The following is a 15,402-nucleotide window of genomic DNA, read 5'->3' as shown; positions in this document are numbered from 1 at the left end:
TAATGCTTTCCTTTTGAAGGCAGGAACAAAGACAGCATTCTTCCCCAAATAAGCAGGCAATATACCTAGTGGAGTTGAAACTAAAGCTGGAATTATTATCCAGGCCAGGTTGGACGGGGCTTGGAGCAACCTGCTCTAGCGGAAGGTGTCCCTGGCCATGGCAGGGGTTTGGAACTGAACGAGCTTTAGGGTCCCTTCCAACACAAGCCACTCTGTGACCCTATAAGCACCTAAACCCTGCAAGCTTTACCTGTTAGAAAGCCACTGCCCACCAACCCGCACACTGGTGGAGTTCAGACTGACAGAAAACCCCAGCAAACCACAGGGCTCACTTTGGCAACAGTCAGAGAAACAGAACAGTTGGAGAGAAGCCACAGGAACCCAACTCCAAGGGGGTCTGCCCATGCTTCTCAAAAGGGCTCATTCACATGGCCCATGCCGTGCTGCTCAGCACAGCTGTTCCTACGGCCACTCCCCAGTCCAGCAGTGTTTTTCCCATCCCATTTCACAGAAGGCACAAACTATTTCCAACAGATGCGTTTTGTACTCCAGTAATTTAGTGATATTTCCTGATGACTGCTTAATACAAAAGCTGTAGCTGGTTGATCCAAAGATGGCATCTGTTACCCTGCGTCTCACCATCAGGTCAGAATGGATTTCTCACTGCAGAGAGAGATACCACGGAAGAATAAATTACTCTGGTTTTAAGCCTCAACCCAGGGATAAATAATTTGCCCATGCAATGAGGGACAGAATTAAGGGTTCTGTTATTTCAAATATGCTGTAACGTATTTGTTAAATTTGTTATTGGGGGGGGGAGGTAATGTTCAGCATTTTCTTATCAATATTATAGACAGCACAACAGAAAATACCTCTTGATCCTTTTCTCAAGCAAGATCATTCTCTTCCTCATCACCCATCCAATTTCTGTCAATTTAATCAATGCTATATAGCAACATAACCAGGATGGAAGACCCCATCACCTTAAAGCTCCGTAGTAACTACAGACAAAACTTGGCTCAAGGAGCAAGCTTCTCCTACCACATCACTCATACGCAAACCCATCACCTGAGCTGTCCTTACACACAGCAGCACAACAGGGGAGTTGGGTACTGAGGATTTAGCTGCTGAGAAGAAGTTTTAGTGTATCACGTTCTGCTCCATTGATAACTGTATTTTAAAATCAGGGCGTGGGGTGAAAGCAAAGAATCATCTCCGCATCATTAAGCCTGGCAGAACTCTATTTGTTGAGAAATGGGGAGAGATGGAGGCTTCTCCTAAAAGGATCAACACTGTGCAGCATGGTAAAATCATCCAATTCATTTCACACAGCGTGCTCATGTATTACACACGCCCAGGGGATGAAGCTATTCTCCGAGTTTCCTAGGAAGTAAGGGTTGCCTCTTCTCACTACTGCATCTTAGCTACTGTTATGGGAGATGTGTGTATAATGCAAAATCTTTTATGCATGGTCCATAAGTCGGCCACTCTCTTCTCATGAGGTATATATTTATATGCAGTGAATGTTTCAGGTGGTGTTTACAGCTCTGTCTTTACAGCCGTAATGAATGTAACTTAAATTACATCAACTGTTTATAAGACAGGGTGGTTTTATGTAAATTTTAAGAGATATTATCATGCTACTATTGAAATTTCAATACCAAGCTCAAGCAAATCATTTCCATTTGGAAAGTGATAGGACAAGATGCGCATGTATCAGCATGCCTGGCATCCCTCTAGGTTACTAAACCTTCTGCAACAAGGGCATCTCACTTCACTACATATTAATGCAGAATTCTGCATAATATGAGGTTACAGTTATTCAGAGGATCTCTGCACTGCAAATAAACCCAAGTATTAAAGTCTATACTATTAACTACAGATTAAGGTCAGACCCCAACAGTTGTTCCATACAGAACAACGTAACAGACAGACATTCACTGCCCGCGATGCCGAGCCATCCACACAAAGCAGCTTGCAAGATCCAAGCTTTAAAATATTAAGAACATTTATTGGCTCAACATGAATGCAATCCCACGCTCTCACAAAGAGGACCCCTGACTGCACAACTGTGGTTTAGAAGGTGTGGAAATACATCAGTTGTGCTACCTGCTGGCCAGCCTCGTTTCGACTCCATACACTTCGCATTTGATGGCTCTAAAATTAACCCTGCTGATTTTACCACCCCTTTCCTTTTTCATTTTGCCATGTTAAATGTCAAATGGTCCATGTCTGACACTGCCCTTTTAATTATTACAACAGCTTAAAGATGATACCACAGCCATCCTCCTCCTTCAGAGCGAGGCTCAATGAAACATGGGCAGGGGTAAGAATTCAAAGGTCAATATTTGCATGAGTTGAATGACAGCCAAGAAAAAGCGAGATTCATTAAAAATCTGATTCTACAGGAAGTTCTACAATCAATCACCTTTTTGGGGTATGGATTTAAATCACAGAATAAGCTCCAGGGATAGTGTTTAGGGCCTCATTAATAATAACTGAGCATATTTATCAATACTTCTTGCAGAAAGCTTGTTATAAATACCAGCACAAACCTGATCAGACCTGCCTAATACATTAATGATATATGATGGAGTCTTTTATTTCCTTCAATCTTCAGCTATGTATTTACTTAGATGATCGATACTCCAAATTACAACGTGTCCATAAATTTGTGCCCCTGCATCAATGAATTTGTTCACTCAGTATCTTCTAACATGAAGCCTCAGTCACTGTCAGTCACATTAACAGAACAATAAAATGTGGGTGATGGGGTACCAGGATTCAGAAGTACTTAAGATGACAGTAGCACTAAAGAGCCTTGAGAGCTTATATGCCCATTATGTCGCTTAACAACTGAAGCTGTAGGTGCAGCACATGATTATAAATACACACAAGAACTCAGACCCAGAGAGGAGTTTAAGGCACAGGCAGGAAACTAAAGAATCTAAAGTCAAAGACCTACAGAAACCAGGAAAGGGATGCAATGGTGATGAAGGTTTGTCCTCCCTCTTCCCACTATAGAAACGGCTCTATTATCAAGTCTTTTACAGTGTTCTCATTACATTTTCTATTTATAAAAAAGGAAACCTGGACAAGGACAAGGCATATTAAGCAAAAAGTCAAAGTCAGGTGTTTCTGCTCCATTATATGTGTCCCAGATACTAAAGCAGTCCCAGGCTGCCAGGGATATCCTGTTTGATGGACATTCAGCAGTACTCCTGATGCTAGTGGACCGTGTCTTCAGAATACTTGTCAAATATTCAAACCCACAGAAGCTACATAAAGCATTTGCTGCCAGGAAATGGTGATGCAGCATATACCAAATTATGAATAAAATACAAGCCTAAAACACTTGTAATATGATGTATTTATAGCCTAAAATGGAAGTGACACCTGGTCTTGTACCAGCTTTAATAACATACAACATGACTCTGGTTTTGCAAAGTGTTTGAAGAAACCCAGGCTCAAGCTCAATTAACTGAACAAACCTGACAACTAAACTGCTCCTCATTACACAGCATCAGGAAGCTGACACCAGGCTTCAGTTTTGCAGAAACCATCGAAATAAGCTTTGCTGACTTACATGTCACCAACGGCAAACCTTGCAGGCTGTGAAACTGATGTCTCTCAGGCACACCTGCATATCTAAGGCAGAACAAAACACTTGAAAGTACTCCTCAGTGAAACAACTGGCAACAGCATACAGCACACCAGAGCGTAAAATCACCTAATGCGATCGCACGCTGTGCAGTTGGCATAATGACTGAGAGATCTATTAGGGAACAATACCGCTTCTGTGAATATGTATAAAACATATCCACCACTTGCACTTTAAAACCCTCCTCGGCATCCACGTGGGTTTTCAATGCTCCTTTTAGGAGGTAAATCAGGGATATTACTGCAAAGGCAACTCAGAAACTAACACCGAAGAACCTGGGTTATTTGTACCAACACATAGATCAGGTTTGGGCAAGCAAAGAGCAAGACAAAGAAGCAAATTACCATGAAAAAAACCACCACCTTTTTGCCCACTGACATACTGGGGTAAGAATGGAATTTTATTAAGCCTTTATATCTAACTAAATGCACTTTATTCCCCAGGGTCTTCAGACAGTTGCAGCAGTTGTGTTTGTCATGAATGTACAATGCAATGGAGACACCGCAAGAAGTAGTTTAACCTCACACCTGAGGATCCCTCAATAACAGCAAAAGGAATTCTGAGCAGTATCCAAGCATCACAATATTTGAACGAGAATACCCCAAAAAGTCCAATTTTCTCCCTTTTTTCTGTAATCTTGCAACATTTGTCTCAATTGGCCCATACACATACAGAGGAGCTGGAAAACATGCACCCCCAGGAGTGCACCTATTGCTTTCAGCTGTGTTCACATCCACTGGTATTAAAGAGAAATTCCATTTTGCAAAAATACATCCAACAGATGCAATTTGTAAAAGCCAATGAGAAGGAAGAAAGGTAAAACTGACATACTGGGAATGCCTTCAAATTTAATTCATTTCAAGTAAAAGTCGGCAAACAAGGTAAGAGCAATCCAAACTCTGACTCATTTTAGGGCACATCACACATCAGCTAACCTGCCATTAAGGAAAAACTTGGAAAAAATTATATATGCCCTTAAAAAATCACTCCTGCGTTAGCTTATTTCCATATTTATTGGAACATGATTGGTTTTTAACACTTCCAACCAAGCTCAGGGCATTGTCAGGCTTCATCTATTCAGATTATGAAAATCGGAACAGGAGAAGCTCGAGATGCCCAGAACCTGTCAGCACCTTGGTGACATCTGGCAGGATGTCACCTCCAGACACACAGGAGGTCTGCCTGGATCAAAGCTTGTACCTAGGAAATGGAAAACTAGTTTGGGTAAGACTTAGGAGGGCAGACACTGGGTCTTCACCCAGAGAATCGGGGATGCCATGGAAATACACACAGCGGGATGCAGAAGCAGAAAGAATGACACTGCAGAGATTGCACAAGCAATTACAAGGGGAATCATCCTGCACATCCCAAAAGTTAGTTTCAGCTTCTCTACAGAGGGAACTGGTAAGAATGCAGATCGTGATTACTAACAACAGTGCTTTGGGAAATGAAGAAGCCTTTAAAATCAACCCACTACAACACTCACATACGCAACAGCGTTCCATAAAGAAAGGTGTATTTCAGTACTCTGTGCCAGAGCAGAAAGATTCACCTTTTCCTTAAGATTAATGACCAATTACTTGAGAACAAAACTACTTTGAAGCAGATTCTGGTTGATGTCCTGGTGAGTAAAACAACGAATTAAAACCCAACACAGAACAGGAGCTGAAAGAAGAAGATTAACTATTCTTCCAACTCATCCTCGTACATGAGTAATGTTTTGTTTACTGAGGAACTAAAATAGCACATTTAGCATAGAGGTCCAGTTAGAAATGCTAGTCATTTTAAATGAGTGAAATACCTGCGCTTTGAAAAGAGAGCTACATTGGGAATAAATCTTAACACTCCTCAAAATGAGAGCACCTATCTTCAGTCTGTACCTTGTAACGTCTACGTTTCCTACATTTAATGGTAAAATAAGGAAGGACAGTACCTAATCCACTTTTGAGTCAATAATCTTTTCTTTTTTAACCATTACAAGCTTCATTTATCTATATGCAAATGCTTGAACGTACAGAATATTATTAGCTTTATATTCAATTCTTTTGATTGAAGCTAAAGAAACAAAAGGGGCAATTGCTGCAACTCTAGTTAAAAATTACAATTTTGGTTTCCAAATATGGGCCATTTCCTTCTCAAAAAGTAAAAAGAAAGCAACTTGACAATTATTAGGCAAGGTAATAAAGCCTTGAATGTGTCATCCGAGCTATTTGTATAGATCATTGTCCTGTCATAGATGCTCCTGATAGTGCCAAAACCTACCTATGTGGCTGTAAATGAAAAGCAAATAATCTTCTAAATCTTGACTGGCCATCATATAAAGACAAGCATTAATCAAACTTTCACAGCTTCCTTTTAAAAGCCAACAAATTGAGAGCAACAATGACCAAAATTGTATTTCTAGTTTAAAAAGTGTTGTTTCTTTATCAGTCTATGGAAATGTTAAAAACTTTTCTAAGCAAGAGGAGACAGACAACAATAATAATTCCAGTAAGCTTTTACATTTCCAGGGACACATCCCAGCCTTCTAATAAAGCTCATTTGATGGAAAGGTTTTTATTACTAAAGACAGCAATGCCATTTCAAAACCTGCACGAAGTCACTGGAAGATATCCTGAAAAAAAAATGCCTGTGTGTCTGCAGCACCTTACACTCCAACTTATATAAATTGGAGAAAGGAACCCAAAAACTTCATGTAAATCAAATCATAACCATGAGATCAGGGTGAGCGACGATGAAACCCACAGAAGGATACATATGCATGGGTTTGGTTGCCTGACTTACAAGGTAACTAATAGGAACACATTTATGGAAGGCAGTGCTCATACATAGCTGCAACTGGAAAATTAACAGTGGAAAACCAACCCCCAGCACTCCCAACCTCCAGCCTTCAACCAGCACTGCTGCAATCAGTTCGAATTACAATGTTCAGCATCTACAAGAACTTAAAAACACTTAAAGGGTAATTCCCGTTATTAATTATACACAAGAGACTCCTTTGCTCCTAGACTTCCATGTTTTCTACGGCAGATGTAAAAGCTGAGGAAATGAACCCAAAATATTTAAGCAACTTATTTTTTCTTACCTTTCACCCTAAAGAGAAACAAGCCACAAAGACAAGCTTAGAAGAAATCATTATCAGTGCATCCCAGCAGGGAAATCTGTGCCCTTTATCTTTCTGCAACTTTCTCTCCAACGTTTCATTAAATTCCACTCATGGCATAAATCACATCCGTGAAAATCTTGTATAAAATTAACACCATATGTGCCTGCATATCAGCAGCATCACACCAAAACAGAGGGGAAAATAGAGAATATGCCAAACTTTATCTTGCCCAGGACTCACACTGGTTTATCTGTCAACTCGGAATGTGCTGTCACTCCCACATGTTTAATTAGAAGCTGAAAAGCTTCACAGAACTACATCCAGGGCACTGGAACAGTCAGTTTCTTTTAACTGGAACACACTGCTGGGATGTCTGAGTGACTTCCAGTAAACAAAACAAAACTTAACATGTTCTAAGTGTGGGAAGGGTGAAGATGGTTTTGTCCTTGAAACTGAATACAAGAAAAAGGCAACAAACTTTTGCTGCAAGATAAGATTTATTTCTATTCCAGCTTTGATAAGCACAATATCAAGCAGGAAATCTTCTAGAGAAACAGAACACAATGGCATATTCCTCTATTGTATGGTCAAGTGCTATGTTGAGTGACTTGGGTATTGTGCATCTAGAATCACAGAATCATTAGGTTGGAAAAGACCTTTAATATCACTAAGCCCAACTGAACCCAGCACTGCCAAGCCCACCACTAAACCGTGTCCCTAAGCACCACATCTAATAAGTCTTAAATACCTCCAGGGGTGGTGACTCATCCCTCTCTGATGTATAGAATTTTTTTGTGGTGCACATCATCGTAGTAACAGAAAATCCTCACCAACATCCTCCCTCTTCTGACAGGGATGGATGTCCTTTTGTCCCTTCTATACGCAATGATGTCAGGAACAACATATCCCCTCCCCTGCACAGAAGACAATTATTGACAGCATAACCTGAATGTCCACATTATCAAGGAATGCTCCAACAGAACACTTGTGTAAAGAAAGACAGTGTTAAGAACCCACATGGCCTGCATCTCAGGGGCTTTCTGTCTGATGACCTCCCGGATGAAGATAGGCTGAGGAAGTTGGGGCTGTTCAGCCTGGAGAAGAGAAGGCTGTGTGGAGACCTCATAGCAGCCTTCCAGTATCTGAAGGGGGCCTATAGGGATGCTGGGGAGGGACTCTTCATTAGGGACTGCAGTGATAGGACAAGGGGTAATGGGTTCAAACTTAAACAGGGGAAGTTTAGATTGGATCTAAGGAGGAAATTCTTTCCTGCTAGGGTGGTGAGGCACTGGAATGGGTTGCCCAGGGAGGTTGTGAATGCTCCATCCCTGGCAGCGTTCAGGACCAGGTTGGACGAGGCCTTGGGTGCCATGGTTTAGTGTGAGGTGTCCCTACCCATGGCAGGGGGGTTGGAACTGGATGATCTTAAGGTCCTTTCCAACCCTAACTATTCTATGATTCTATGAGCTACAGCGTGATCCATGAGCCACTGTGCTGATCTACCTCAGCTCTGTCTGGTACGAGCCAAAGGAATCCACTTTCCATGTTCCACAACCACCCAGCAATGCAAATCAAAGCACTACGAAAGCAGGGATGATTGGGACACACATTCCAAAGGGCTTTCCTGGTCTGAACCAAGAACTCAATTTGCACTCATTAAGACTGAGGAGTTTTCATGTGTATCAGTGCTGTTCTCAGTACAAACTTGGTAATTTTCCTGAGATCTCCAAATTCAACTGCAGGGATAGGAACAGAATCTCAATTTATTATCAGGCAATTAACAGGACCCTATTTCCTCATACTACGGGACATTTGTTGTAAAGGGAAGGGAAGGGGCAGCCAAAGGAGGGGAGGAACAAATAAACAAAGCTGACAAGACAAACACACAACAAGCATTTTACCTGCATGGGTTTAATCTGCATGTCAGATTACCTGCATTAAAAGTTCCTTTGAGGAGTCCACAGACACAGAGTCCACAGATTAAGCTGAGGGCAAGAGGCTGATGGAGAGGACAAAGCTGGCTAGAGGAACCACGGAAACTGTGTGTTCAGGTAGAATATATGATCCCACATGGGGGGTTTGTTTTCTTTCTAGTACAGATACCTCCAACTCATATGCATGAAAATATATTCCTGAGTCAGCTAATTTAAGTACATCCATACAAAGTTTCCATTTCAAAAGCTGATGGTTCAGTTACATAGGAAGCATCCAGAGTCACAGACAGCAGCTTCCAAGGCATTCATTTCTCAGCCTTTTAGAAACACTGATGTAAACTGTAGCCCATGACTAAGAAGTAACATAGAAAGCACAAAGAAAAATGCATACATTGTTCAAACTGTGGTCTGCAATATCCGATCTCGCCACAAAAATCATCATGATACAAGAGAGGCAGCTCTGGCATGCAGAGGAGATCTCACTTTCCATCTTATCCACCCTTTGGCAATAACATTTCCAACAAAGGGAGACAGAAAAGCTTTTTATGAGAAGCAACACAGCAATGTAATGCATTTTTCTTTATTAGTTTTTTTGGGGGGGTACAAGGGAGGATGAAGATAGGAAAATTAACAAGAAGCTGTTGGTAGGGGTAGCAACTATCAGGATGGAAAACCAAGAACGAAGCCTTGATCCATACACAAGGAAGAATTAATTGTGCTGCTGCTTCTATAAACATGTTAGAAGTGGGGGTTAATGAAAACTGCACATGTCAAGCAGGCCACAAGTGCTCAGAGGGTTCACTGGTTCAAATCTCCAGATCACAGATATAGCAAAACAAAGTTTTTGGCCACCTCCCTACAGAGAACTTCAATACAGCATTTTAAATGAAAGTATGGGATTTAAAAAGGCAGCAGCAGCAGTGCGTTCTTTGGTCTTTTCGCTGTAGAACAGAGGTTAAGAACTAGCAGATACAAGATAACACTGAGGGAATGAAGTGATGGAGGGCTGCTTTACTGTGCCATTGTTATGGGATCTGCAATGATGGTATAAAACAATAAAATCCAACCATTTCCAGTTTTAGTGAAGGGGTTACTAGAGATGCCCAGCTAGCACAGAACCAGCCGTGTCAGGAAGGGCCACTGGAGTGACACGAGCTATTCCAAAAAGCTCACCAAGTCGACCTAAGATAAAATTCAACACACAGCAAAAAACAGCCTGAAAAGAAATTGAGGGAAGATAGGAGAAAAGTGGAAAGAGCAGCAGTGGCACAGATTAACTAACATAATAATCTGCTTTAATTGAATTTTAGGTTTTATTTATGTTAAGGAGAAAGCAACGGTGAAACACTTCCCTAGCTAGCTCTTATCCTGAAGCCAAGGATCTCCTTTATCCACCTCAGCAGACCCTGCAGAAACCATGGGAAAGAGGGAAAACTTGCAGTTAACTACAGACTTTGACCATCTGGGAGAGAACAAATGCTCCAGGTTAAGGGCCTGGAGTTGATCACGTTGATGCTACTGTACCTAAAACTATGTTCACCCTGAGGAACTCACGGAGCCTGCAGAGCTGAACTTAAAACAACCCCTAAACACACGTAAATACACATTCTTCAACGTACATGCTTCACGTCTCGGTGATCCACTATTGCTTGTGCTCTGTTCACCAGAAAAGCTTTGCTCGCAAATCAGACAAAGGAACAAGTACAGGGTATACTCAGAGTATTAAGAAATAGTATCAAAAGAATGATGAAGCCAAAATTGCACTGAAAAGCTTCCTTAATTTAAAGTCTGCTTTCTTAAAAGAGGAGCTTTCATACCGTGGCAGATTGAAAATGCTTTCAGTTATTCCATTTTTCACATTCCTCTTGCAGTAATTCAGGTGCGCAACAGAGAAAAGCTTTCAGCACTGCAGCCAGCCTGCTGTCCTGCTCGGCAACATAAGGGAACAAGACAAAGCTGCAGCTCCCTTACCTGATTTTACCATTGTGTTTTCACTACCACAAAGTGAGTCAACAGAAAACAGCAAAACCAGAACTCCTGCTTCAAAAGCACCGTGTTTTAGAACGGTTCATGTCTGTGTAACTGAACAGTAAAACACAAATATCCAACAGCTACACGCAGGAGGCAGTAAGAAATATATCCCTTAGGAGAGAGTTAATCCAGCTGGACTCTTCCAAGTTCATTTTCAAATTCATATACACTACAGACAGGCCCTGACTTCTCACTCTGCTAGATTTTAACCCCAAGCCCTCTCTCTGAAAAACTCATTTCTGATAATGCAGCAGAATTCTACAGCCTCTCCATCAAATAACGTATCACAGCTCCCACTTGGAAACCTAAGTTGCCATTCTGAGTAATTATTTGGTAGTATATACAGTAGATAGCCACTTCACGACACATGCATTAAGAGTGACAGACTACTTAGGATGTGGACTGTCTCTCGCTAAGCATTTGCACAGGAATAATGCAATTGCACCCTGAACTTCTGCTGCATCAAGGGCATTTAAAGTCAGACCAAAATTGAATTTGTCTTTTGCAAATTCATAGGGATCCCATAAAAATAAGGGGAGGGAATTTTGCAAAGCTTTTTTAACAAAATAAATGACAATACTTCTCTTCAATTCTGAATGAGATTATTTCTGACCTCACTGAAATGAGTTATTTCAACGAGAAATAACTCATTTAAATGGGTTTATGCAACGCTGAAGCTGAACATTACAGCAGAAATACAGGCATCAGAATCAGAGAACAAAAATGATTACAGGCAACTGAAAACATGTTCCAAAGCTCAAAGAAAAGGTATTAATGGTCAAAAGAAGATCATTACAATACAGCATTAAGCTTTAATTTTAAAAGAATTTAAACACAAAATAATGCCTTTCTTTTGAGGGCATCTCTTAAAAATAGAACTAGAACTGCATTTTGTGTGACACTTTTAAAGGAAACTTTCAAAATACAGAGAATACTGTGCAGGCTGCAGTGCTGAATAGTGCAGAAGCACTCCGGACTCCTGTTTAACTGAAGAATCACTAACACAAACATTCATGGAATAATTGCAGTTGCTTAGAGCAGAAGCATCATTTGAGTTTGATGCATCACTATCACGGACCTTCCCTCTTCCCTTTGGTAACAAAGGCCAGAGGAATTTAAAACAACTTTGGAAATAATAAACCCACCCCGCTCTGAAACCTGCCTGACATCAAGTTTCTGCCTCGCAGGAGATTTTACACCACCTTGAAAACAGAGCTAGAACAGCTTCTTATAATGGAAATTCTGACAGGCCAAGAGCTACAGTAAGAGCTGACACTGTAATAGTCTTTCCTTCCCTTCAGGTCATACTGAAATCTTCAGTTGTCATTCTTCTCTGTAAAGATAGTTGCTTAATTACAGAAACTGGAGGTTTTGCAACCTACCTCCTAGTTTCACACTTTAATTCTTCCTGTTCTCACTAACTCCCATCACTAATTTGTCTTTCCAGCTTCAGCTGGTGGCTTCTTGGAAGCTTCAGAAAGTTGAACAGCAAGAAATGAGATTCAGCTGCTTAACTTCATCACAGAAGCTTCATTTTTCAAATGTACTGTCCCTAGAGAATGAACTCTGATTTTGATCACAATCAAATCTAATGAACGATGGCAACAATCCCACTACTTCAATTTATCAGTGCACCAACACTAACTCACTACAAACTACCTGAAATTCAAGTATTGCTTAAGAGATTTTTTTGCCTGTGTAAGAAACCAGGCAAGAACAAGTCTCCATCAAAGAGGAAGAGCAGAATCTTGGTCTGATGCAGACAAAAGTCAGGTTTGAACACATTTAGATTCCTAGAAAGTTATCACTTCTGAAGCACTTAAAAATAAATCAAGCTGCTCTACTGCTTTTACCGTGGGTTATGTTCATGCATGGCTTTGGAGAGAAAATGAGACTGAACTCCAATTTTTAGCTACCTTTATAAAGATCAGTCCTCATCAGACAAAATTATCTGTGGCTAAGTCGAAGGACAATGGTAAAGGGATTCTGTCCACAGAATCCAAAATACTGGAAATCAACTGGAATACCAAATTTGGATCCCATCCAATCTGAGGCTCTAGCTGCCTGGCTGGAAGACAGCAGAAAGCCAACACTGTGCAAACTACAAGACTTGAGATAGATAATGTATAATTTAAAAGCAGCTCCAATTAGTTTCTGTATACCAATGGAAATCTGTAATAAACATCTAAATAATTCCTGAAGTCAGAACCACTGAGCTAGCCTGAACGGGACTTAGGAAGTGCCATTTCATTAGCAACCAAGGACTAAAACCCTGGTTGCATGCTTACCTTCATAAGGTGTGCAATGTTTTCACTAGATGTGTGTGCCTGCAGGTTGCTACTTGCAGAAAGAAAAACATTTCTTGCAACACCTTTAAAAGGCAACATTCTTTTACATTCAGTTTCTCAGCGCGTTAATTGCAAGAAGAACCAACTAGCATCAATTTTAACAAGAATACCACAGAATCCATCATTTCTCTAAGTAAAAGCAACATTCAGGATAGTCAAATATGCTCTGAAGCATTAGCAAATAACCATTAAGAATGCAATGAACTAAACAACCAAAAGGCTTGCTAATGAGTGCACGAGGTACATCTGCAGGTGAAACGAGAGGGAAGAAAGTGGGAGAAGAGAACAACAAGAAGCCTCATCCTTCAGTAAGCATACGACACTGGAAAATAACAGTTGGGTGTGGGGATTAAATGCTAAATAACAGTAAGAATTTACTGAAAACACAGGGTACGTGAGAATGCAGCCCGTCACGCTCTGGCTTTCACGCACACAGTTATCCTCCACTACAGCAGCTTTCAATTTCCAAGGTTAGCAGAATGTATTAAACTGGTGATTCTGTGCAAGTGGGTTTTTTGTAATTGAGTATTACGTAAGGCAGAAAAATGCTGCTTGTCCTAAAGTGGGAGTTCAAACCAAAGGTCCTCCTAAACACACCGCGGATGAGCATTAAAAACAGGGAGTCTGGGTTATGAAAAGAAGCCATATGACTAAAAAGTGAATCCATTTTCCAAGACGCCCACACAGACAAGAGCTTCTGATGTGAAAAATGGTCTCTGCAAAAGCTCAATTGCACAGATTATTTTCAGGAGGAGATAGAATCTGCACCACATGCAGATTATACGACATTTACTGTGATGAGGTTGAAAAACCCCACGTTATTCTGCGTTATTACAGTATGAACAATGACTTGATCAATGTATACGAGATAAACACCAAGCATTGCTTAACTCAGTAACCATCTTCCTTTCACATTTACACAGCAGAGATGCTTGATTTTTCCAGGCTAGTTTTGCCTACCTTTAAAACAAGGTACAACAATGTGTGTTAGCAAAGAGTTTGTGGCTTACCTTGGCACTGAAATCCTTGCTTCCCAAATCCCCTGTATAAAACAAGGAAAACAGAAAAGTCTTAGTATGTTTAGTCACAATTTCTTCTCAATGATCTGTAACAACATGAAAATTGCTTCATAGTCAATTACTTCACATTTTGCTAAGACAGCAACAGATCTGAAAACCTCAAACACGGAGCAGCCCACCCATTTCAGAGCACAGAACAATAGCTGTCACCAGCTCTGCAATTTCAGCTGCTGGCAACTCTGTTTTTATTATTATTATTTTACAAGCTATTTTGGATCGACAATTACAATCATCTGCGACTGCTGCATAATATTTCAACTCATTTCATGCCACACGTATACTTAACAGCAATGTAAAACACTCCAAGTTCTAGGAAAGGCATCTACAACAAAGCAGACTTAGTTTTGCAGCCAGATTTGGCGACCGCATGCCAACGGTGTTACGTGGCTCAGCAAGATACCAGTTGCTTGTTGTATGGCAAGGTTTTGCTTGTTTCACTATGAATGAGGAGGGGACAGGCCCAGCAGTTTCACACTGATTATTCTTCCAGCTTCCTTGCTTCATTTCCATAACAAAACACAAACGTGCATGTGATATTATACCAACGAAGCCAGTGACACACAAGCCTTGTATGTGGTAGCCAGAGTTCCAACACGTATTATACCTCTGGCAAGTTGCACTGTTGTTGGGTGTATTTATTTATCTTTAACCATTCAGCATTCTCTTTCCACAAGAATAAATATTTTGAGTAGCCTCCCTAGTCAACATTTCTCTGCATTCTCCCTTCTTTGCAGGATGTTTTTCATCTGGAGAGCTAGAAACGCTTAAACTCAAAGGGAAATGAACAAGAGGCATGGACTGGAAGAGCCAGCCAGTAGGCTCTATGCAATTAACAGCGTGAAGATTAATTATCAACTGTGGAAATTGGTTTTAAAAAAATTATCTCAATGATTTTCCCACTTTTTGTTTATTTACTTCAGGCCAAAGCTGAAATTACACAGGCTTGAGCACCTCCATCAATTTCTACACAAAAGTCTCTACGTGCTAGAAGTAGGCCTACTCACTGAATGATCTGGGTTGGAAAGGACCTTAAAGATCACCCAGTTCCAACCCCTGCCATGGGCAGGGACACCTTCCACTAGAGGAGGCTGCTCCAAGCCCCTGTGTCCAACCTGGCCTTGAACACTGCCAGGGATGGGGCAGCCACAGCTTCTCTGGGCACCCTGTGCCAGCGCCTCAGCACCCTCACAGGGAAGAACTTCTGCCTTTTATCTAATGTAAATCTACTCTCAGCTTAAATCCA

The 15,402-nt window shown here is 41.0% G+C and overlaps 1 protein-coding gene across 4 annotated transcripts in view; it reads right to left on the bottom strand.

The window, feature by feature from the left end:
* The window catches only part of PRKCA (protein kinase C alpha), a 164,997-nt gene that overhangs the window by 130,068 nt on the left and 19,527 nt on the right, over nt 1-15,402 (bottom strand). For all 4 annotated transcript variants that reach the window (XM_062612590.1, XM_062612587.1, XM_062612588.1 and 1 more), the window contains exon 2: nt 14,091-14,122. In XM_062612590.1, the coding sequence (XP_062468574.1) occupies nt 14,091-14,122 (32 nt within the window). The remainder of the gene's footprint in view (nt 1-14,090; nt 14,123-15,402) is intronic.

Source organism: Pezoporus occidentalis, unplaced genomic scaffold (genome assembly GCF_034315485.1).
Source record: "Pezoporus occidentalis ecotype Australia unplaced genomic scaffold, CSIRO_AGI_Poc_V1 ctg160, whole genome shotgun sequence".
NCBI lineage: Eukaryota > Metazoa > Chordata > Aves > Psittaciformes > Psittacidae > Pezoporus > Pezoporus occidentalis.
The sequence above is the reverse complement of the archived record's forward strand: the minus strand, read 5'-3'. Positions and strand labels throughout refer to the sequence as shown.